A 24,973-nucleotide genomic window follows, 5' to 3' on the forward strand; every position below is an offset into this window, starting at 1 on the left:
CCAAATAAAAAAAAAACAAAAAAAAAAAAAAAAAAAAAAAAAAAAAAAGTAGCCTCAGCAGTGCATGGGCGCCCATTGTGAAGGGCCCTGAGCTCCGCACTGCTGGGGTAGGACCTAGTCAGTTAAAGATAACATAACCGCCTTGCCTTCTTTGCTTTGCAGTTACTCAGCTTTTTTTTACTCTGGGAAAGGATTGAACTATATCTGCATACGTGTCATAAGGTAAGCGTTCAGTCCTCACGGGAGGCCCTCCACAGAGTGGCAGGGGTTCCCACGGCTCAGTGCTATACGCGTAGCTGGCCCTCTTTCACTGCTCCCTGACAGACCTGCTTGTGCAGTTTTAACTGAGATGAGTACATTCCCGCCTTCTCTCACACCCCCTCCCTGTCCCTGTGACGTCTCCGGCAGATGTCTTACTCCACCTTCCCTTCTCATCACAGCAGCGTTCCGTTCCGGTTCAGCCATTGCGCGGTCGCTCTCTGCTCTCCATAGTAACTCCGCCTCCGATCTCGCAGATCCAAGCATTCTGCTTCCTCTATTTGGGCCTCGCTTGCCTATGCCTGTCATGGTGGAGAAGGTAGTGGCTCTTTCCTCTTGACATGTTTCTTGGTTCAGTGCCCACTTTCTCCTTTAAGGTCTGATTGGCCTTTCCTTGGTTTGAGTCCATTTTCAAATGATACTACCATGGCTTCTCTCAGAAAGCGCATCACTGGTTCCCTCTCTCTGTGGACCAATAGCATCCTTGCACCATGGAGTCTCTGACTTTGTCCTGCTGCGGGCTGGACCAGGTCCAGTGGCACACTCCTCTTTGTAGACTCCCTCGGGTACGGCGCCGACATCGTGCTAGTGTTTCTCAGGACTGGGAGCGTGTCAAGTCTTTCCAGTGGCCTCCTTAAGTCTCCTTTTACTCAAATGGAAGTGTAAACTTGTTCATGGAAAGAATGTATATAAAAAGAGGGGGAAAGGCCTGTTGCTAATGCCGTCCATTTTAGATGCTGGACACTCTCACAAATTAATCAGCAGAAGATAGAAATAACGTATTATTCCATCAGCCCCTTCTCACTAAATCTTTGACAAAGAAATTGTTGGCATCCCACTTTCATTAAGGACAGTAACATCTTTAGTCAGAAACAGAGGAGGCTTAAACTCTCAGCTAAATCCTAGCACAGATTTATCCTAGCTGCCTTTACATATGCAGTCAGCAGGACATCATTTTGTTAGCCTCTAAGTAAGAATGCTCATGTCCAGTTAAGTTCTAGGTTTCAGTGAGCTTTTTATTCTACCTACCTCTTTTGGATACATATAGTGACTGTTGAGCCAGTTTCAGACAACAAAACATTGTTTAATATTAGATTCTGGTATTCTGAAATGAAAATCTCTGATATATGTTTCATATCACTGGAGTAAGACTGGGCTTTTTGTTTGTTTGCTTGTTTCTGCTTCTTTTTTTATTTTTTTATTTTTTATTTATTTATTTTTTTTTTTTGGTTTTTCGAGACAGGGTTTCTCTGTAGCTTTGGAGCCTGTCCTGGAACTAGTTCTTGTAGACCAGGCTGGCCTCGAACTCACAGAGATCCGCCTGCCTTTGCCTCTGCCTCCTGAGTGCTGGGGTTAGAGGCATGCACCACTGCTGCTTGGCTAAATTAGATTGGTTTAAAATTATGCTTCCTTCTTGTCTAGCATCATCCTTAGACTTAATTCCAAGACATCTTCAGTGGGACTTTTTTTGTTCATTCAAATAATAAACTCTTGCCATTTTTCTCAACTTTCTTGTCCTGGACTATTTTGGGATCTAATTGCAGTATGAATCTGTGGACAATGAGAAGAGATGAAGGGGATTATGGCAGGAGGTGACCTTCCTTAGAAGGTAGTTACTTTGGTTAGGCCTTCAAATCAGCGCAAGCAAGCCCTATGGAGTCTGTTTCTATTGGCAAGGGGGATTCTTGGGGGCTTGGAGGTTGACTCTTACCCTTTTTCAGAATAAGCCAGAAGGGGTAGGATTGGCAACAGGTCTAGAATCTCTTAATCAGCCAGGGATACCCAGAGAGCACTTCATCTTGCAGTGATGAGTCAAAACTCCTCATATGAATGCTTATAACTTGATTTCCTTATTTAAAAAACAAACCCTAAGGTAACAGTGAGCTAGCAATAATGGGATGTCTCTGTGAAATTGTCTAGCCAGCTAGACTTAATGTACCTTGGGTGCTTTTACCTTAAATCAGCCTGGAGCACACAGGTCTCACGGCAGCAGAAGGACTCCCTGGAGTTGTACAGTGGGTGGAGTGACGGATAAGGACACGCCACACACAACAGGGCTCCTTCTGTGAAGCAGCATTTCTATACACTCGTCTCAAAACACACCTCAGAGGGCCTGGAAGAAAGACCTTTCATGAGTAGCTGTGTTTACGTGACTAGATTTCCCAAGGGAAATAATTTATTTGTACTTTATGATTGCTTGTGCCCTTTTAAATCATGTGTAAAGTTTGGGTTTGGATAAGAGGTAAATTCCGCAGTCCAACTGCTGTGATTCATTTGGCTTTCTGATAGACCAGTAATTTTGCATTCGTGTATTTGAGATCTTGGCTTGTACTTCCTTTAAAAGAAATAGTCAAAGAGGAGGTAAAGGTTGGTAATGACCTGCTGCTGGAAATGGGCGGCTGGCTAAGGATGGAAAGAACTGCAAAGGCAGAGGGTGGAGATGTGAGATTGGCGGTTGCAGCAAGCCACACGATTGTGTGATGCCTTCCAGCCATGCTACACAGCACACACTTGGGAACAGCGAAGGCGACTTGATTGGAGCCACCCTTGCTGAGGTGGCCTAAATAATGGCGTGCAATGCCCAGGACAGTTGTGATCCACATCTGGCGCCTTTGTTTCCCCAGGTCTTCGTTTTCCTGGTGATCCTGCTGTGCTCCTTCTTACTGTATGTTCTAAACCGATACTGGACGGACAAGTGGCTGATAGCTGGGCTGTCACTGCAGGTGAGCACCAGCCTGGACTGCTCATCACGGTGTCCAGATGTGTCGAGTCTGACTCTTGGCTTTTCCCCAGATCTTTGCTCCCTTTCTGCACCTGAGCCTCATAACTGTGATGATTCTTCTTTCCTGGCCCCTAGCCATCTGTATGGCCCACTTGGAATCGGAAGGTATGTCGTGTGAAGTGGAACCTTGCCTGATCTCCCCAGCTCGTATCCTCCACTCAGAGACAGAGCTGTGCCTCTTTGAAAGCTCTTTAGTGTGTTAGGTAGGCAGGCTCTTCATGGTCTCAGTTTCTGACTCCTGTGGTCTACCATAGTATTTGTAGGCCTAAGCCCTCCTTCTTCTGAGAAAGATTCTGTTAGGAAAGCATCATTTCCCCTTTGTTGGTGCACACCGTTTATCTGGGACAGAGGGGACAGCAGAGGACATCTCGATTTTGCCCTGACCTGAGTGCTTCTGTAAGACTTAGCCTGTTCATACACAGACATCGTGGATTTCAGTTAATACTATGCCCAGTGATCTTTGGTTACATCAGGTAACTCAGAGAAATCCCACGTGACCCCTGCCACACCTAGGAACTTAAAGAAGCAGGAGTGACTGCCTCTGAAGCTGGTGTGCTCTCTGTTCTTTTGCGGTGTTGTGGAAACAAGACAGTAAGCTGTAGGGTCTGCTTTCCACATCTCTCTTCCACCACTGGTCAGATGAAAGGCACTTGCTTCCTGGCTTGTATGGAGGCTAGTGAAGGGCTGGTTTCGTAGTGGTGCTGGTGTGTGTGCGCATGTGTGTGTGGGTGGGTGTGTGGGTGTGTGGGCGTGTGTGTGTGGGTGTGCATGCTTGTGTATGTAGTAAATTTTAGAATATATTCCTCAGATAGGAGCTTAAAGGGAACATTAATAAACTACTTTCTTTGTTTTAGTTAGAATAAGAAGATACAGAATGGCAGGTTACGAGCACGAAGTCCTGGAGACATGTAATATATTCACAAGGTTAAAAGGTTAGACCTGGAGGTCGCAATTTGCTGAAGCACATAGGTAGTACAAGTGGGTGGGATCCCCAGGGGTCTAAAAGAGAAGGTGTTGGGACGGAATCAAGGATGGACTGTGGTGTGGGAGATGATTGTGGGCGAGGTCTGTAGGTAAAGACGAGAAAGAAGGGATATAAACAAAGCTAGTGTTTGTCAGCGTGTATGAGTGAGCACTGTCGTCACAGCTCTGTGAGGTTAACTCGGCTGCCAGACAGACCTAATTTACAGAAAGAGGATGAAGTCCTCGGTTTCAGTCAGAAATGATGGAGCTCAGCCTTGAACTTACATTTCTGTCAGCGCCTTTTCACCTGTACCGCTCTGTCCTGAGCTAGAGGGTCTCTCAGGACAGTCTTCAGTCTCAGAACCAGCCAAGCTCCTCCTCCCAGAGGCTCTTCTTGTCCCTCCTTCCCTCCTTTCCTCCCTTTTCTCCCTTCCTCCAGTTTTTCCGTTTTTACTTCCACGTTACAGCAATATTGCCCTAATAATGTCTTTTTCTGAAATGCAGGTTAGTGGTTGAGCACTTGTACACATAGGGCCTCAGTTCAATACCCAGCACTGAAAACAAGTCATGTATCTGAACAATTCTGGGTATTTATATCTAAACCCCGAAAGGGAGGGCGTGACAGAAACAGAAAGTGAACCAGCTGCTGCTGTGGGGTAGCTAGCTAGCTGTCTGGAACGGGTCTCCACCCCGCCTTTCATTTTTACCCATGTTTCTCCCCTCAACCTTTTCAGCTCTACAGGTAGCTGCTGGACTCCCCTTCTTGATCATTCTTTTGTGTCTTTACTTGATGCCGCTGGGGATTTATTCTCCCTGCGTTCTGAAGAAGGAGAATTTAGGGCCTAAGCCTACCTTCTTTGGACACAGAGGCGCACCCATGGTAGGTCTGAGCAAAGTGAGCACGGGTGGGTGCAGGTGTGGGGGGCATGGGATGGAGAAGGGAGCCTCAGAAGCATCAGAGACCTGGGGAGGAAGGAGGGTCTTGACATGACGAGACTGCGGGGTTAATTGTGTGCATTTATCTCCTGTCACCTTCCCTGCACTGCGCCCAGTGTGTGACCGGGTTAGGGCAATGGTCAGCCTCTTTGAAGAGACAGCTCCAGGAGCCAAGACCGGGTATAGGGCAACGGTCAGGCCTCTTTGAAGAGACAGCTCCAGGAGCCAAGACCGGGTGTAGGGCAACGGTCAGCCTCTTTGAAGAGACAGCTCCAGGAGCCAAGACCGGGTATAGGGCAACGGTCAGCCTCTTTGAAGAGACAGCTCCAGGAGCCAGTCTGCTTCTAAAGCCCTTCCATCCCCAAGCTCTATGTCTGCCATAAGAGAAATGTTGGGAGGAGAGACTCTAAGGCACAAGGCTTGATATTCCTTTCTTCCATAGCTGGCGCCAGAGAATACCATGATGTCCTTTGAGAAGGCCGTGGAACATGGTGCCTCCGGCCTGGAGACTGATGTATACTTAAGGTAGGGACTGGGATCGGGGGCAAGAGGGGACTTGTCTGGTGTCACGGGAAGGACCAGCTAGGCCCAAGGCGTAAAGAGAACAAGCCTTGAAGACTTTTTTTTCATGTCTGCCACATATATGAGCCCCGTCTCCCTTTACATCCCTGTTCTTCACCACAGGCTCACAAAGCACACGAGTCACATCTGTCTCCATTGCAAACCATGCTTGTCCCCTGACCCCGTGCACTAGCTTAGGAACTTGCTTACTAGCGATCCCCAGGCATCTGCCTAGATACCTGGGATATTCTAGGCTACCTTCTGCGTGTTCAGCAGATGCCACCGGGTAAGCTACGGTCGTGCTTCCTTCCCAGCCAGTATAGGAGGTGTGGTACAGTCACAGGTGACAGAGTAAGGCCAGGAGTCTCCGTACAGGGGAAGGATGCCTCCTATTCTGTGAAAGACAAAATCTGTATGTACTCAACGTTATGTCTGGGCCAACCTTAAAGGAAGATATTTTGCTGACCAGAGATGGGGCACTCCAGACGAAGGCATCTGAATGAGCAAACACAAACCACAGAGCTCCCTGAATGTGTCATGGACAGCCAGGATAGGTGTCAGAGGCTGGAGGGCCTGTGATTTTGTTGTTGTTGATTTGTTTCTTTGCATTTGTTTTCTAATTTTATTATAGTATTGTTTGCTTGCTTGTACATGGGTGCCATGCTGTGTGTATAGAGATCAGAGGATGGAATTGGTTCTTTCCTTCCATCATGTGGGTCCCAGAGAACAGACTTGGGCTGACACATTTGGTGACAGGTCCCACGGCTACTGAGCCATCTCACCATCTCTGTTTTGAGAAGCCAGATCTTGTGTAGATGGCTCTGTACTCACTGTGTAGCTGAGGATGATGTAAACTTCTGCCCCTTCTGCCCCTACCTCCTTAGTGCTGCACCTACAGGTGTGTATCACTATGTCTGGCTTGGTTTGTAAAAAAAAAAATAATTTATCTAACTTTATTTTATGTGTATTGGCATGACGGTATCTTGGAACTGAAGTAACACACAGTTGTGAGCTGGGAATTGAACCGGGCTTCTCTGGAAGAGCAGCCAGTGCTCTTAACTGCTAAGCCCTCTCTCCAGCCCCCAGCTTGGTTTATTTTTCTTTTTATAATGATGGGGATCAAACTCAAGGGTCATGCATGCCAGGAAAGCACTTTGCCACTGAGCCACACCCCAGTCCATTGTTGCTTTTTTTTTTTTTTTATACGCTTTGGAAAGAATTATTAAGGTGTTGGGTAGCAGGGTGTAGTAATGGTTCAAAGAAAGACAAAGGGATGCTTGGATTAGAGCGGGTCCAGGAACGAGGTGTGTGTGTGTGTGTGTGTGTGTGTGTGTGTGGGTGCATCACTGTAGAATTTATACATCTAGGCAACTTAGGAAGTAGGAAGGCTTCATTTTTACTGTGAATGTATTCAGTGAGGCAAACAGAAAATTGAGCATTCAATTTAACAGAGGAGTAGCCTGGGCTGTCCCAGTTACTGGAGCTGAAGATAACACACCCTCTTGGCTGGGCCAGAGCTCCTGGGCTCCATGCTTCGCTCTGTTGCTGCACCTTGGCATTCACTGCTCTTCGGAGATATGTCCTACATATGCGTGTGGTAGTAGTACAAGTGTTCACCCGTGTGCCATACGTGGAGAGCAGAAGGTGACATCGGCATGTCCTCCTCCCTCACTTTCTAGATTCCTGCCTTATACGGGCTTTCTTGCGGAACCTGAATTTCATTGTCTAGATCAGACTGGATGGCTAGGGAACCCCCAGGGTCTGCCTGTCTCCACCTCCTAGTGCGAGAGTTATGTGGGTGCCAGGGACCTTAACTCAGATTCTCAGGCTCACACATCAAGTGCTTCACCAACTGAGCCACTCCCCAGCCTCAGCTGTCAATTTCATCCAGCAGACTTTTCAGTTGTTATTATAGTTTTAACCACCAGAACCTCCATTTCTTCCTTCTATCCTGCACACACATGCGTGCACACACATGCGTGCACACACACTTATGTACACACACACGTCTGTGTGAGCACGCACACACACACACACACACACACACACACAAACGCTGTTGCCTGTAGGCAAGGTTGGCCTTAAACTTGGCATCTCCTGCCTCCCCCTCCTGATCTCCCTGACTGTCATGCCATCAGAGTTGGCTCTACGTTCATGTTTTATATTCATGTTTCCTTTGCATGTATTTCAGAATTCATAATGTTATTCTGTATCATTTAACACCTTTGTCTGATCCTGTCACCTTTCGTTCTGTGCTTGCCTCTGTCAAGGGATTTCACGTTTTCCTGCGTCTTTACATCTCCATTGTGGTTTTAATGTATGCTGGACTCTGCGGTTTCACATGGATGGGGCTATGCTTTGCTGGATTCCTTTGAAGAATGTTGGACTTTTTCCTAGCAGGTCCATAAGCTGTTTCTAACTAGTCTGATCCTTTGGAGGCAGTCATAAGCTGTCTTCTGGAGGCACTTCAGTGACTGTCCATTGTTGTAGCTCTAAGTCATCTTCCTCTCGAAGGCATGGCCTTCTGGAGTCTCTAAAGGATACCCATGCACTTGCTGAGGTCTCTCCTCTCTTGCTGGATGGAATTGACTAAGTCACACCTCACATGAGTTCTGAAACTTGCGAGATTCTGATAATTTTCCTTTTATTGAAAGTTTTTTCCTTATAATTTTTATTGCATTTATTTACTTGCGTGTTTATATATGTATATGCATGGACACACACATGCCACAGCACATGTGTGGGGGTCAGAGGACAGCTAGTGGGAATCGGTTTTCTCCTTCCTCCAAGTAGGTTGTGGGGATTGAACTCAGACTGTCAGGCTGGGCAGTGAATGCCCTTACCACCGAGCTGTGTCACCCGCCCAAAAATTGTTTTTGTTCAGCTCCAGGGAGTGTCATGTGTGTCGACTGACAGTTGTAGACTCCGTGTGCATTGGTCAGGAACTGTTTTGTTTGCCTTTGCATAGCTCCGTCCTCCATGGGACTCTATCCAATAACCTGAACGCTTCTTTACCTCATCTGATCTCTTTCTCCCCATTTTGGTCCCTTTGGGTTCTCCCTTCTTGTATAAACTCTATTACTCACTACAGGAAGGAAGCTCATGTAATGGTATAGATGAATTAATTTGATGCCATTTTCTCAGAGCTATAGTACTGTAATCCCAACTGTCCTTTGACTAAATAGTTATTCCCCTTATTTTGTCCAGTTTTATAGTTATGACAGATTACCAGCCCTTATTATCTCGTGACCATTGTAGATATTCTCTTGATGGTTATTTTAATGAGAAAGGAGGAGAGAGTCATAAAGTTGGGGCTTCCACAAAGCAACTGGGAAGTAGGGGAATCAGGAATTGGCTTTATAATAATATCCGATGTAGAGTGTCTAGAAAAGCAGCTGCCATCCTGGAAAAAACATCCAGAGAAACCCAGGAAGCCTATGTGGAGGTGTGCTTCATGGACCCCCACTTCTATCCACCTTATTCTGCTTTCCTGGTATCAGGGATTTTCTGAGTAAGGAAGCTGTTCTTTCAGCACCATCAGTATGAACACATACACATGACAGAGTCATCTGGGGTGGGGAAATGCCGACATCTGCATAGATGCTGGCACTTAGACACCTGCTGAGATCTGAGAGCCCTGAAGGGCTTTGGGGAACCATTCGTGCCATGGTGTCTGGGTTTATCCTCTGCACCTCTTCTCCTCTCCCCTTCTGCCCACAGCTATGACGCGGTGCCTTTCCTTATGCACGACTATGACCTGAGCCGAACAACCAACATCAGAGAGGTCCTGCCCTCGGCCGCTTTCAACCACACTGCCACCTTCAGCTGGACTTTCCTGTCGACTTTGAATGCCGGCCAGTGGTTTATACAGGTAGGACTCGTATCCTCCGGCTCTGTGGACTTGTGTGCAAGCCTCTCCTGTTCAGGTTCCTCTGCTGCTCCTGGAGTATCCACTTTCCCTGCTAGTCTAGGAGCAGGGCTCACATTCTCTGGGGGGGATGCAGTGGGTCAGACCATGCTGTCAGCCTTTACTAGGAAGGCTGATGATAAACTTGTAAACTCAGCCTTTACTGTTTAATCTACCCGGGCATTTCATGGTCTTTGAGAGTGTGTTTGCAATGCACATAGCATTTCCCTAGCTATTTTGAATATCTCACAGTCTTCATGAAGCAGACTATGAAACATTTACTCTTCAATTCTTGCTATTCAACAAATATGTGCTAAGTATCTACTGGGTACGTCTCCACTTTATCCGAGACAAGGTTTCTAATGAGAAACCTGGAAGTGGCCACCGAGCTGCAGGGAACCCCCCACGTCAGCGCCTCCAAAGCCCTAGGATCCTCAGGCTTGTGCAGCAAGCTCTTCATTGGCAAAGCCACCCGCCAGTTCTTGCGATGAAAACCTGCTAATGAAGTAGGGTAGAAGACAACTTCAGAAAACCTTCAGCCAACACCACTTCCCCATCGTGAGCATGAATGAAGGCCTCCAAATGTCAACAAACAAAAGTACCCCCTCCCACTCCCAGCAGCCGCACCTTGGGAAGTCTGGGCGGTGCATTTGATAAATAAAGGAAACTATTTACATACAACCCCATTCCCTGTGTCGGGGTTCAAAATAATACATTTCAGAAAGTTCCCAGAACTAATCAGCTTACTAAGGCCGTGGGATGTAAAATCTATAGGCAAGCATCATTTGTGTTGCTATAATGCAACTCTGTAATGAAGAATGGGGATTTCAAGTTAATGAAACACTAGCAGTATACTGGCACTAAAAATCCATTGTTTGTGTGTAGATATAAAAAAGCCACACGTGCGTGTGTGCATTTATGGATAAATACAAAAGAAAGAATCCAAAGGTGTAGATCAGTGGAAGACACATTGTGTTCGTGTATCTAAAGACTCAGTGTTGCTAAGGTGTTGTTTCCAGTTTGACTGGTAGCCTCAGTATAATCCCAGCTCCCAAATCATGACATGGAGACTTCTCATTATGGATGCTCGGCCTGGCTTAGGTTCGTTTCTGGCTAGCTCTTCTAACTTAGATTAACCTGTTTCTCTTTATCTACCTTTTGCGTCCAGGCCTTTTCTTTCCTTCTATATATCTTACTTTCATTGCTTCTGATGTCTGACTGGTTTCTTGCCCCAGGTGTGTTCCTCTTTTTCTCCCTGGTTCTCTTCTCCTTCTTCCTTCTCTCTCCTGTTTATTCTCTGCCCACCAGCCCCACCTATCTTTTCTCTGCCTAGCTATTGGCCATTCAGCTCTTTATTAAACTAATCAGATGCCTTGGGCAGGCCAGGTGAAACAAATGCAACACATCTTTTCATAATTAAAAATGCATCCTTACGTTGTCAAACAAATGCACCATAAACAAATGTAACACATCTTTGTCCTGTTAAAGCAATATTCCACAACACAAACCTGTTGTTATTATTGACTTTTTAGCTGACAAAGAGCATATTAAAAAATGAGCTGGGGAGATAGCTCAGTCTGTACAGTTCTAGGAATGCAAGCATGGGGACCTGAATTTGTACATCCAGCATTGGGTAAAAAGCCAAGCATGGTGGCGAATGCCTGCAGTCCCAGTACTGGGGAGGCAAAGATGAGAGGATCCCTGAGGCTTGTTGTCCAGGCAGTCTAGCCAAGTCAACATAATCCAGGTTCCGTGAGAGATCCTGCCTCAAAAACCAAGGTGGAAAGAGATTGGAGGAAGATGCCCAGCATCAATCAACCTCTGGTCTCCGCATGCACACACACACACACACACACGCTCATCTACACCTGCACACATGTCCACACAGCTAAACATGTCCACACATACACTAAAACTAAAAATGAATTGTGCATACTTATGATGTATATGTTTTTGTTTGTGTTTGTTTGCTTGCTTGTTTTGCAGTGCTGAAGATCAACGCTAGGGCCTTATGTATGCTAGACATGTCCTCTACCGCTGAGCTACATGCCCAGTCCCAACAGGCTGCCTTGAAATATGTCTGCATATGTAGGGGATAGATCAAACTAATTAATCAGTGTCTTACTACACATGCTATTTTGCATGTGATGAGAATGCTTAAATTATGTTCTAGCATTATTATTTCAAGAACTAGTAAGTTTTTAAGCTATGGTCAGCACACAGAAAAGGTCTTGAAGTTATTCTGCTAGGGAACTGTGTGTGCTTTGACTAACATCTCCCCATCACTCTAGTACCCACCACCAGTTCCGTGGCAGCCGCTACCTTACTTTCTGCCTTTATCAGTAAAGCCTTCTTAGATTCCATACATAAGCGAAGCTAGCCTCTGTCACTCAGTACCAGGCTTATTTCACTGAGCACAGTGTCCTGCAAGGTGGTATATGTTATCTCAGATGACGTGATTTCCCTATATGTTGAGACTCAACAGTGTTCAAGCATTGATGAAGGTCAGCTGATTTCATGTTCTTCTACCCCATATAATGCTCCTAATAACATGGGGATGTAGATACTTTTACCTTTCTTGGTGATAGCCCCTCATCCTTGGATGTTATGTTTTGATAAGGCTTCAGTCTTTGGTGCCTCTTGGTTGTGGAAGTTTATCTCATTCAACCCTCAAGTGCATAGATTCTTTTTCAGTATATCCAGTCTGCTAGTAAGTCCATCAGATACATGCTTAACCTTCAAAATATCCGAAGGCCTGGTTGTGGTATCACAGAGCTATAATCTCAGCAGCCAGGGGACTGAGGCAGGAGTATTATGTTTGAAGTCAGTCTAAACTACATAGCAAGATCTTGGCTCAAAAAAACAATCCTAAGAAACACATCCATTACTACATCACTTTTCGGTTTTACAGTTTGGGCGACTAAAAGTCAAGAATATTGAACAAGGGTAGTATTGTTTGTTAACTGGACAAAATATACAGTTACCTAAAATAAACTTCCTGGCCTGTCTATGAGGATCATCTGAAGTTAGCCTGTATTAAGTTAGCTTGGGCATACCTGTGAGGGATTATCTAGATTAGATTAATTGATTTGGAAATAACTACATTAACTGTGAGCAGCACCATTCCACGGGCTAGAGGATCCTGGACTGAATAAAAAGGAGGAAGCCAGCTAAGCACTGGCATTCATGCCCTCTGCTTCCTGACTGCAGACACAGTGTGACCAGCTGCGTCAAGGTTCTGCTGCCATGACTTTTTTTGCAGTGACAGACTGTGTTCCCTCCAACTGTGAGCCAAAATAAACCCTTCCTCCTTCCCATGGCTTATTGCTAGATATTTTGTATAACAATGAGAAAAATAATACAGAAAGTTGGTACTGAAAAGTGGGGTCTGTTGCTGTGACTGGAACTGGCTTGCAGGACTGTGGGGAATTTTAGTTTGGCCTAGAAAAGCCTTTGAACGCTGCAAACAAAGCTTAATGGGTGATTATAGTAGGAGCTTGGAAGACAAGAATGAGAAGAGAAAGATGGGCAGTGGAAGCCAACTCCTAAGGTTTCAGGGAGAAATGAGGACTTTATCCAGAGCTTGGCTAGAGCCCATTTATGTGCTACACTGGCAAAGAACTGACTAGGTAATGCCAGCATCCTGAAAACTCGAGTAAGGTTGACTGCAAAGATAATGAGCAGCAAGAAGCATACCGAGTGAGGATTTAAACTGTGGTCTAAGTTGTGTGTGAATACATCAAGTCAGAACACGACATACACGGATAGACGCACAATAACGTCCCTTAGTTCAGGAATACTTTAGAAAAGCTTCATGAAGGAGGAAGCTTTTGGACGGGCAGAGAGCAGGACTTTAGCAGGCTGACATGATAAACAAATGAGGGGTATAGCTAGGATTAAATCCCATGAACCCTGAAACCAAAGCACTGTTGTTTCCCTGACACACAGTTGTGACAGCAAGAGCCAATGTGGTAAGGCGGTATGGTCAAAAGGGGTGGATACTGAGAGTTACAGAGGACTAGAAAGGAAAGCTTAGAACATGGAGAATATCAGTACATGTGTAAGAAGTCTAGAGTTTCAAAGAAATCATTCCAAACCCTACAATTGCCAATGGAGATGTCCTTCTATTTCCCTTATATCTCAGAGTCTGTGTGTCAGAGGACATACTGGATGAAGTGGTAGTGGAGCAATATGGAGCAGAACCACAGACCAGCAAACCTGGGCTGTTTTTGACCAAAGCCAATGTTTTGTTTTGTTTTGATACATTTATTCTTAGCATAAGCCATTTTTTGGCATGAAACCTTTATCAGAGGCTGATAAAAGAAGAGCAAGCAACCAATCAATTCCATCTCTGGCTGAGTTATTAGAACTTGCAAAAAATGAAAAAAAGTTTCTAATATTTGATCTTTTCGGCCCTCCACCGAAGCATCCTCTCAGAAACACGTTCGTTCGAAGAGTGGTCAAGGTCATCCTTGACTCCAACATCGAGCAGCATCTGGTACGTTTTTCTCCCCATCCTTGGTTGGGCTTGGGAGGAGGGCAGCCTGTCTGGAGCATAGCAGCTGAATTCAACCTGCCATGCAGTTCTTCTCTGGGGTCTGCAAGGGATTGTGTGCCCTTTGGAAATAGAGATAATTATCCGTACAGCAACAGGTGGCCATCGGAGAGTGACCCAGTTAAAATTACCCAGTGAGGGAAAACACTGGGACTGTTTGCTATTCTGAACCAAACAGAGGAGTAGTACATTGTTAAAGAATGGCACAGGAGTTGAGGAGATGGCTCAGTGCATGACACACTTGGCACACAAGCGTGGAGGCAGAAGTTCAGATCTTCAGGACCCAGGTAAAAGCTGTCCAGTCCTGGCAGCCACCAGAGAGTTCCAGCCCTCGGGAGGCAGAGGCAGGGCAAGCTTGTTATCTAGACCAGCTGGAACTGGTGAGCGCCAGGTCCAGGGAGAGATCCTGTCTCCAAACATTAAGTAGAAAACAGTGGGAGAAGATACCTAGTGTCAACTTTTGGCCCCTCCATGTATGCACGCAAATGTGCATGTGCACACATGTCCATCCACATACTTGTGAGCATTTGTACGTGCATGTTACATATGCATACATGAGCAGGAAAAAAAGAATAATGTGTATAAATCAGACCCAGCCATACATCACTATAATTACAACTGCTCAGAATGTTGAGGAAGGAGGACTGCAAGTTTAAAGCTTGCACGGACTAGAGAATAAATTCAAAACCAACCATACAACTTAGCAAGACCTTGCCTCAAAATTGAAAATTTAAAAAGAGGGCTGGGATTATAACTTACCAGCAGAGCCCTTGCCTTGCATGCACGAGACCTTGTGCTCAGTCCCTCGCACCACACAAAAAAATAATAGTGTATATAGTAATTCTGGTGTGACTGCCCCGTGGTCATGTCAGACCTATGAGGCTTCATGTCAATACAACTCTGAGGACTTTAGCTTTAAAGAATGGTCTAGAAAGACCAGGGGTTCTTAGTTGAGTAGAGATTTGCTCCTTGTTTGTTTGTTTTTTTCTTTTAGAATCATTCTTTTTAATTGCAAAGTTATTTTTTTTATCCCTTAACTTCTCAGAATACAGCAGTGCTCTGAGTTAAACAGTCATGTGTCTCTGCAAATGGAGCCCTTTCCACAGATGAGCCGCAGCTGCCCTGGTCCCAGGAAACCTAAGGAGCTCCTCTGGAGGATGGAAAGGTCCTGGGAAAACTCAATTCCACAGCAGCCGTCCCCATTTTTAAGAGCTCATTAGACGAGATAACTAATTCGATTGCTTTACAAGGGCTAGACTCCTTCTCTGCTTCCTGTAGACTGCTCCCCATGCTGGAGTGGCTTCGCCCATTCTTCCTGGGCAGTTTGTGCTGGGACAGTGGACAGGCTGTTTCTCCTTGCAGATATTTTGGTTGCCAGGTTACGACAGAGACTATGTCAGGTTCAAGGCTCCTGGTTTCCAGCACGTGGGCCGTTTAAGAACCCTCGAGGAGCTCGCTAAAGAGAACATGACGATAGTAAATGTTGACTACAAGAGGCTGTTCTACCAGCGGATGGTGAGGTAAGTGTTTGGCCGCTCTGACATTTACAGAATATTGCTTCTACCCAAGTTACTTGTAGTAGTAATAGTAGATGTTTTTTCTCTTTTGACTCTTTAGGGGGGCCCACCACCCAGCTCCCAAATGAATCACCCAGAGGCTTGCTTATTCTTACTTACAAATGCCCAGCCTTAGCTTGGCTTGTTGCTTGCCAGCTTTTACTTAACTTCTATTATCCCATCTACCCTTTGCCTCTGGGATTTCCCTGTTCTCTTACTTCTGCAAATCTTAGTCTTACTCCGTGGATTTCTCCTACTATCTATTCTCTCTGTCTGCCAGCCACGCCTATCCTTTCTCCTCCTTACTACTGGCCATTCAAATCTTCATTAGACCCTCTGGTGTGCTAGACAGGCACAGTATCAGAACTTCACAGAGTTAAACCAATGCAACATAAACAGGAATAACACCCCTTAACATAATCTTCCGAACAGTTACTTAAAGTCCTTTTTTTGCCATAAGATTCCTTTCTTTGGTTACCATCTTTGGGTCTTCTGCTCTCTCATTGTTGCTTCTCCCTCCTTTCTTTTGCCAACAAACATTTACTGCATACTCCTTCTTTGTACTCTCATTTCTCAGCACTTAATACTTATTTTAAAGATCTGTTTTATTTTATGTGTGTCCCTGTGTATATATATGTGTATCACATATGTGTAGTACCCACAGAGTCCAGAAGAGGGCATAAGATCCTCTCAAACTGGGGTTACAGATGTTGTGATCCTCCATGTGGGTACTGGATTTGAACCAGGGTCCTGTGGAAGAGCAGGCCATGCTTTTACCAGCTGAGCCATCTTTCCAGCCTCTCCACAGGTATTGTTATACATTTCACTCTGCCCTTTGGTAAGGTTGACTAAGATTCCATATTTAAGTGAGATCATACAATATTTGTCTTTCTACCTCCGGCTTATTTTATGCAATATAGTGTTTTCCAGGTTCATCTATATTGGGGAAGATAAAAGAATTTCTTTTTTCAAAAGTTGAGTAGTATTCCATTGTAGGTCAGCACTTTATTCATCTGTTGGTGGCCACGTTACCTGTTGTGGACACTGAATAATGCCGTGGTGGAGACGGGAATGTCAGCACAAGGCTCTTGCTTCCATCCTCCACAGCCACATTCTGTCCTTCTACCCTTCCCTCCCTTCCCTAAAGTCCTAACCCAGCAAACTGTCTATAGTGCTGTTCCTTCAGGAATGAACAAACTCATATTATATGTAACCTTGGGGATTGCTTTCATTGTGTTTCATTTATCCATAATTTGATTTTTGTTGTTGTTGCCAAATAGTGTTCATGGTGTGTGTGCCTAAGTTTGTCTAGTCAGTTACTACCAGAAGACACCTGGTTATCTCCGCCTGTTTACATTTGGGCTTTTATGCAAATATACGTCTTTATTTCTCAGTGATAACTACCCAAGATTTCAAATTCTGGGGTATAATGATTGAATGTTGTATAAGAAGCAGCCAGACTTTTGCAGGAAGACTGCCATTTTACATTTTTTGCTAACAACACAATCCAGAGTGTCTACATCCTTTTTTAAATCTTATCTACTCTGACGAGCATGTAGGCAAATCAGTCTGTTTAAAAGTATATTCTCTGAAGGCTAATGATATTGCATTTATTTGCTTATGGGTTTCTTCATTTCAATTCTTGCTCTTTATTATTGAATCTTGAGGATTCTTTTCACCCTTTGTTGCATAGGGTTTGGAAAGGTTTTCCTGGGACTGAGAGAGGCTCCGTGGGTGAGTGTGTGTGTACACTGCTGCTCTTCCAGAAGGCCCAGGGCTTCCAACGCCTATGCTGGGGGCTCAGAACCACCCAGAAGTGGAGCTCCCAGAGACTTGACACCCTTTCCAGGACCCCGTGAGCCCCTGCACACAAATATCAGGCACACACACATACACAAATGATTAGATAGAAATAAGTCTTTATGAAAGGGAACACTTTCTCCTAGTCTGTGACTTATTCATGGCATCTTCTTAACAGGGCACAAGGTCTCCACAAGACAAGAGCAGTGCTTCTATTTTGACAAGACTGGCTTCTGAGTTTTCCCATTGAGGAAGTGAGCGTTTAGCTCAGTTCCCACTCTTTGCTCAGCTCTAGACCTGACCGAATTCTGTTCTTCTATGTTTTCCGTAAGGTTTATATTTTTACATTATGTGCACAAGCATGCAAGTCATCCCGAGTTAACTTTTATACATAGTCTGAGGTTTGGTTGAGAATTTAATGTCCTTTGGGGCACTGGCTGGAAATCCACTCTCCCGCTCACTGTCTGACAGCTTTGGCACAGGTTATTTGAGCAAATTTGCATAGGTCTGTTCCTGGGTTTCTGTTTAGGACACTGACTTATGTGTCTGTTCTTACTCTGGCACCATGCTGTCTTGACTGCATGGTTATGTTCAGCTTCGTTATCGGGTGAAGCATGTCCTTTTCCTTACATTTCTCCAGACTGAAGTGTGTCTTCTTTAGCATCTGGGAGACAGGACTGGCAGGGCCCACCTGGACTACACAGTGAGTTCGGGACCATCATTCACCGTAGAGTGAGACTCTGTCACACCTCCTATACCGCCCCAAAGACTTAACTTTCCTAGAGTTGCGTCTTTGCTTATGCGTTAGGATCAGCTGACCTAATGGCACAGACAACCTTTGCTGGCCTGCTCCAGGACTCAGGCTGACATTACAGATGAGCTGGGAACGGCTGGCGGCTCTGCTCCAGTGAGTCGTCACCCTGTGCCTCGCCTTTCTCGCTTCCATCCACGTTTCACGGCTGTCAGGATTACACCCTTAGTGCTTCTTACATTCATCCCTGAATAGCTCGTTTTCTTTGAAGTAACTATTAAGGATGTTATGTTTTAAACTATAGTTTTTATATCCTTTGTTCATATTTAGAAACACTGAATTTCAAGTCGCACTTTCAAATAGTACAGAGAAGTAACTTTTTACTGTTTTTTCCATTAATTTCTTTCTAAAGTTCTAGGCAACCTGCGGAACCTCCTCAGAGGCAGGAACCTGGCCGCACGTCCTGCCGAAAGGCATAGTTACTGTCTTAAGTCTCTGCTCTGAAGCACAGAGCTTGCCACGCTAGGGTATGGCAGACTTGTACTTTCCAGTGTGACTTCTGTATCAGGGCTCAAAAGGACTTGGGGATGTACTTACACTTGATCTTAGCAGCACCAGGAAGGCACGTGGTGTGTTTTCTGAGAACTCGAATGCTAAGGAGACAGCTGGCCTTACTTTGCTAATCTGTCCTTCACGTACGATTTCTTCTCCCTGGGTCAGGCAGAAGGTCCATCTGTAGCTCGGCTCTAGTGTAGGATTTGCAGATTTGTAACGCTGAGAAGGGTCTCCTATTTTTTTTTTTTTTTTTTTTAACATCCCACCAGTGCTCTGCTACAGCTGGTGAAAGCCAGCCCACCCCTGAGCCCATTCTGTCAGAATGAATCCTAGGCTGTCCTTGGGCCAACTGTTGTCCGCTGATTTTTCACAAACATGGTTGTTCCCCTTTGGTTATTAAGAGTACAACTGAGCTGAAATCCTCTGTGGGGTGTTTTTGTTCCAGACAGTATCAGGCAGCTAAAATCCACATAAATATGTACATTGTCAACGAGCCTTGGCTCTTCTCATTGGCCTGGTGCAACCGGATCAACTCTGTGACCACAGACAACATCCAGGTCCTGAACCAGCTCAGTCACCCACTCTTCTTCATGGTGAGCTGCGTGTCTGGATCCCTCTAAATCTGGTGTGATTGTGATGTGATTCCCCCACCCCTTGTAGCCTCCCTTGGTAGTTCCCTGTTCAGCTACTTCAGAATAGAGATGTCTCTGAAGGACAGAGATGTGCCTTCTCCCTTCTTCACCAAAAGTCTCCTGGGTTCTTTGTTAACTGAATCTTCACAATGCACTTTGCATGCAATTTAAGCTCTTGAATTTAACACTATTGTTATTAGACCCATGAGGGCACTGAAGCTCAAAGGTGTCTTGGTCCATGTTCTCATGATGTGAGAGTCCTGGTGATGAGGTGTAGGCTTGAGCATGTGCAAGCACATTCACACACACACACACACACATGCACACGCATACACACACACACACACACACACACACACACGGCAAAAACAACAGTCACAGGGATATTATGGGAAGAAGGCAGGACCCCTTTGACTACATAGGGAAAACTGTGTCTCAAATACAACGGTAAATAGGTAAGCCAGCATCCAGCTGCCCCACCCTGGCCCCCTGGTGACGCTTGTTGGCTCTGAAGACTGGTTTACAGTCACAGCTGAATCCAACCACTTAGTGCCTGTTGGGGGAGCTGTGGCTAGCCCGGGTTTCTTGTCTGCATTGAGTCATTTGACTGCATGGGACTCAGCAGCACGCGACAGAAAACAGGCTGTTGTGAGGAGTCTCGGTGTGCTACTCATGCTGTCCTCAAGCCAGTCTCCTGCCTCAGTTTCCCCAGTAGCTGGGACTATGGAGAGACACTCTGCCATGGCCCACTGGAAAACAAACAGTCTAGGATCTGGAGAGATGGGTCAGGGTTACGAGAGCTTGCTGCTCTTCAAAGGACCTAAGTTTAGTTCCCAGCACCAACGCCAGGCAGCTCACAACTGCCCTGAAGTCCAGTTCCAGGGGATTCAATGTCCCCTCTGGATTCTGCAAATTCCTGTATGTATACACGTGCATGTGTATGAATAAAATAAATCTTTTTTAAAAGAAAAGTTTAATTTTGCTCCTTTGAAAGTTAAGCATTGGGTTTAAGAAGCACCAGCTTCCGTAGCATCAGGTAACACTGTACAGGAGCAATGAGGAGAGGAAGCACCAAACCAGGGAGTAGAAATTCGTGTGAATCAGTGCGGGAGACAGAGCCCCTAGAGTGCGGGGACAAAGAGCTGGGCTTGGCAGAGTCTGGAGAGGCAGGTATGTGCGTCAGAGGGAATTACATATAATCCAGCATTCTGTGAAGAATGTTGAGGCAGAACAGCGGTGCCCAGATGCTGGCTCATAGACTAGTTGCTTCCCTATCACCTGGGGGTGCAGAACCTGGTGCTTCTGATCCCTTAGGTCTGTTGGTAGCTTTAGAAGACTGCATTACTGAAGGCTTCCCAAACAATATGGATGTGAGCTAGATTCTGGAAACCATGTTACAGAAACAGAACCCAGGATGTCAGATAACAGGGACCGGAGTCCTGGGTCCAGAACAGACTTGGTGTGTGACTTCTCTGTGACTTCTGTATATGTCTGCCTTGAGAGTCAAGGAAGATGAAGGGCTTGGCACATCCTAGTCCTTGCAGATCCCCTGCATGTGTGCAGGTGGCTGTTGGAATAGCTGGAGGTCATCTCCTCTGTCCCCACTTCCTCTAGACCCTCAACCCGAGCAGATGAGCAAGGGACTGAAAACCTTTCAATCGTCGAGTTCTTGAGCTTGGTTTTGTCCATGTTTTGCAGACACCAGGATATTATACGTTCATATGGCTTTTCATGGTCATTGCTTCTGCAATTATCATTGGCGTTGTATTTTATTATCACTGGTAAGTATATTTTTCATAATTCTAAATGAGAAAGCCCTCTAAATAAAAGTAACAAATGGGTTCTACAGAAAACTGAGAAAAGGTTATTTTCTTCTGACACCTTCCATGGCAAGGAGAGTTTATAAGCCGAGCCTCTCATTTCACCCTGCCTGCGGCTCCCTCCCTCCCCCTGCCTGGAGTTCAGTCAGCATTCACTATGAATTCAGTGTGATCTGTTGAGAAAGAACAGGGATTGGAACTGTCCAGAACAAGGGCCTCTACCCCCGCCCCCCATAGGAACTCACAGATCAGGGGCACTGGACTTGTAGCCCTGGCTTCACGTCTTAGTTGTGGGAGGACCTTGAGAAAAATTGCGTTTTCTTTCTAGATCATTCTCCTTTTTATGTCTGCCCTGAGAATGACATTTAAGAATCCTTGCAGGACAAATGATACAGGGTTTGGTTTAGTTTGTTTTTTAATAGTTTACTGTTTGTGTGTGTGTACCTCATACCCACAGAAGCCAGAAGACGGTGTCAGGTTCCCTGGAACTGTAGTTACGGATGGGTTGCAAGCCACCAAGTAGGCGCTGATAATCAGACTGGGTCCTCTGGAAAAGCAGCCGGTGCTAAGAGCTGAGCCCTGAGTCACCTCTGCAGCCCAGGGTTGTGCTTTTAAGATGTGTGAGAGAATCAACAGCCCCAAAGAAAGATGTAACTTAGGTAGACCATGGCTCTTTAGATCCATCATTCTTATTGGCAGCCCACCTTTTAAAGGGGAAGAAGCACAGGCACTCGCTCAAGAGTCTCTTCTGGGTACTGCCTTGATGATGCTCTCTGAAAGAGGCCTGTGAGCTGATGTGTGGTCTGCTTCCTCCTAGGGTGAAAGAACTTAAGAAAGAGAAGTGGCTCAAAGACACTACCAGCGCATCTGCAGGTAAAGTCAGAAGGCTTGCATGTTCCTTCCTTTGTCCCCATGGCCTCAGCAAGACAGGTCCTGCTCTTCATCTCTGCCCTGATGAGAGCAGAGGGCGGGTGTGAGGGGGACTGAGCGTTGGGGACCAGGGAAAAGCAGGGAAATGTAGTCAGGCCCCTTGTCCTTGAGTTCCCATCTGCAGACTCAGCCAAGCACCAGTGGGAACAAAGTGAAGTTGTTGCTGGTGTGAATGATGTAGTCGGGGTGTAGGGTGTGCCGGTTACTGATGTAGTCGGGCTGTAGGGTATGTTGGTTACTGATGTAGTCGGGCTGTAAGGAGTGCTGATTACTGAACACACAGCTTTGTTCCTGTCCTCAGTGCTCATCACTTCAGCATGAGGTGCTTTCCAGAAAGAGCTTGCTTAGCTTATTTTATCAATATGCAAATATCTTAGGATGCATTTAATAACAACCTCGTGTGTGTGTGTGTGTGTGTGTCTGTTGCTCCTGGGCAATGATGAATGAAACAGGGTGATATTAAATAAATCACATGAAAATGATGTAAGTCATCTAGAGACTTGACAACATGAGATTTAGCTGCCTGGTTTAAGTAGCATGTGAAAATAACAATAAAATACATAAACATAACAATGCAGTCACGTGTTATCATGGCCACAAATTTCCAATTGTACCTGTTATATAGCTGGCATCCCCATAAACGTGTACTGGCTACACGATGCTCTAACTCAAGATGGCATCAGCGTCACTAAACAAGAATTTTCAGTTCTGTTGTGACTTTGTGTGACCAGTATCGTGTGTTCAATTCATGATGACTGAAATGTCCCTATAGGGCACATGACTGCACTTCCTCAACAACACAGTGTAGCTATTTACACAGCATTTACATTATCTGGGCACTAGATCTAAAGATGATGTAAAGTATATGGAAGGTGTGTGGGTTTATATGCGTCTTACGGAAGAGATGTGGGTTTCCTAAGGATCCCGGTGCTAGTTCCCTATAGACACCAAGGGCAGAACCATAGAGACTGGAATAGGTCCTGGAGGAGTCTTCACTGCAGACTGCACACGTCCAAGCACCTATCCCTGGGAGTTCCCAGAAGAGGTGTTTACGCGCATGTCTTTGTACACTCATGAGTTACATTACTGGGTACATACTTTGTGCCAGATAAACCATGAACAGTTGAAGAGAACTTGATGGGTAATTGTTCTTGTCGATTGGACTGGATTTTAGGATCACCCAGGAAGCACACCCAGTGTCTGCCTATCAGGATGTGCCTATGAGAACATTTCCAGACAGGTTTATGTGAGGAGGGAAAACCCACCCTAAACGTGGGTGAGGTGGCCAGCTGGAATAGAAGGAAGGAAAGAATCAGGAAGGTCAGGTGGCTGTCACCAGCCATCCCGTTCCTCTTCCTCCCTGTGGTCTCTGTGTGCCTCACTCTCTTCTCCTCTCCTCCCAGCAATGATGGGCTGTCTCGCGCAAACCATGAGCCAAAACAAGCTTTTTCTTCCTTGCCTTCCTCTGACCAGATATTTGAACTATTACAAACAACAACTACTTTAGATTTATTTTCCACTCACTTTATTTTCTTATCAGCTTTTCAATGTGATGAGCTCAAGTTAAACTTGGTAATTTTTCTTTTTTTTGTTTATTTTATAAACTTGGTAATTTTTCTAAGGCATTATTGCAACCTCTGCCATCCAGATCTACACAGTTCTTAAAATAGTTCATAGTTGCCTTATACAGAAACTAATTTTGCCTGATCTAAACAGAAAATAAATGGAATAAAAAGCCATATTGGAACTCCAAGACATATCCATAGGATATGGGACCAAATTTAAAGTCAGAGAAGGAACAAAGACTGAGCACAGTCGGGACATTGGCAAAACCACAGCCCAGATCATTCTGGAATGAGTGTCCCACCCTTCTTAGACAGGTCTCACTCTGTAGCCCAGGATAGCCTCCATGTCCTGATACTCCCGACTCTGCCTTCCGAACACTGCAATCCCTGATGTGTCACCAGCATAGGTTACATAAAGAATTCCAAGCCTGCCTGGGCTATAAAGTGAGACTTGGCCTTAAACAAACAAACAAACAAACAAACAAACAAACAAACGAGTTGTGATTCTAATGGAGGATGTATTTATTTTTAATTTAAATAGATTTATAACTAAAGGTTATGAGTCGCGAACCCTGAGCAAAAGCTGGTCCTCCCCTTCTGTGGCCATCCATGGTAAGCTAGAGACTTACAATGCCCTGCCCCCACGCTAAGCTGTAGGATCATAACGAACTCCGTACAGTCTAGAGGGAGAGGAGCTAGCACTGAGCCATGGCTCAGATGCCATATAGTTCTGTTAGGGATTTGAGAGAAGTGACCTTTGAGGAATCTGTATTTGTGTCTTTTCTATCCCACAGATGTTGAGAGCAAAAACCTCCCAAAAGGAGAATCTGAGATTCAAGGAGCTTCACAGTTACCTAAAAAGCCTCCGGCCTGAGCAGTAAGAAGCCCGTGGACACCGGAAGTCCACTTTGAAAGCTCAGCCAGGAGTGGGAAGAACCCCCCCCCCCCAGACATTTCCCATTTTGCCCAAGCCCCCAACGAGAGACCAATGCCATTCAAGAACACAGTTAAACCACTAATGCTCACTGAGAACTTTCAACACACCCAAACACCCACCAGGGAGCCTTCCTCAGAAAACACACTGCCCACCTTGAAGGAGGACGAACTGGAAGGAGCCTTCACAGAGGAATCCCATGCCAAAACTGACCCAAAGACTCCTGTGTCGGACTCCTCTGAAGGGAGCTATGAACCACTAGATGGCACCATCTCCACTATCTCCGATAAGATATCTTTAAAGCAGGAATAGCCTTGTCCTCTTCTTCCCTTCCTGTCTGTGTCCGAGTGTGGGGATGATAGGGTGTGGTCAAGAAGGCGCACACAGGGGCACTGAGGTTCTCAGGAACCGCACTCTGGCCCAGACTCTGTAGGGAGACAGGCCAGGGCAGACAGTCATGCGTGGTCT

At 45.6% G+C, this 24,973-nt stretch overlaps 1 protein-coding gene across 1 annotated transcript in view; it reads left to right on the forward strand.

Moving 5' to 3' along the window:
- Gdpd4 (glycerophosphodiester phosphodiesterase domain containing 4) overlaps positions 1–24,973 on the forward strand; it is a 60,040-nt gene that overhangs the window by 11,255 nt on the left and 23,812 nt on the right. The window contains exons 4-15 of the mRNA XM_050154465.1: positions 163–222; positions 2,883–2,981; positions 3,052–3,145; positions 3,895–3,972; positions 4,738–4,883; positions 5,382–5,464; positions 9,221–9,371; positions 13,684–13,905; positions 15,325–15,482; positions 19,070–19,217; positions 20,955–21,037; positions 21,894–21,949. Coding sequence (XP_050010422.1) covers positions 163–222; positions 2,883–2,981; positions 3,052–3,145; positions 3,895–3,972; positions 4,738–4,883; positions 5,382–5,464; positions 9,221–9,371; positions 13,684–13,905; positions 15,325–15,482; positions 19,070–19,217; positions 20,955–21,037; positions 21,894–21,949 — 1,378 coding nt within the window. The remainder of the gene's footprint in view (positions 1–162; positions 223–2,882; positions 2,982–3,051; positions 3,146–3,894; positions 3,973–4,737; positions 4,884–5,381; positions 5,465–9,220; positions 9,372–13,683; positions 13,906–15,324; positions 15,483–19,069; positions 19,218–20,954; positions 21,038–21,893; positions 21,950–24,973) is intronic.

This window comes from Alexandromys fortis, unplaced genomic scaffold, assembly GCF_014885135.2.
Source record: "Alexandromys fortis isolate MF-2015 unplaced genomic scaffold, M_Fortis_MF-2015_v1.1 scaffold_77, whole genome shotgun sequence".
NCBI lineage: Eukaryota > Metazoa > Chordata > Mammalia > Rodentia > Cricetidae > Alexandromys > Alexandromys fortis.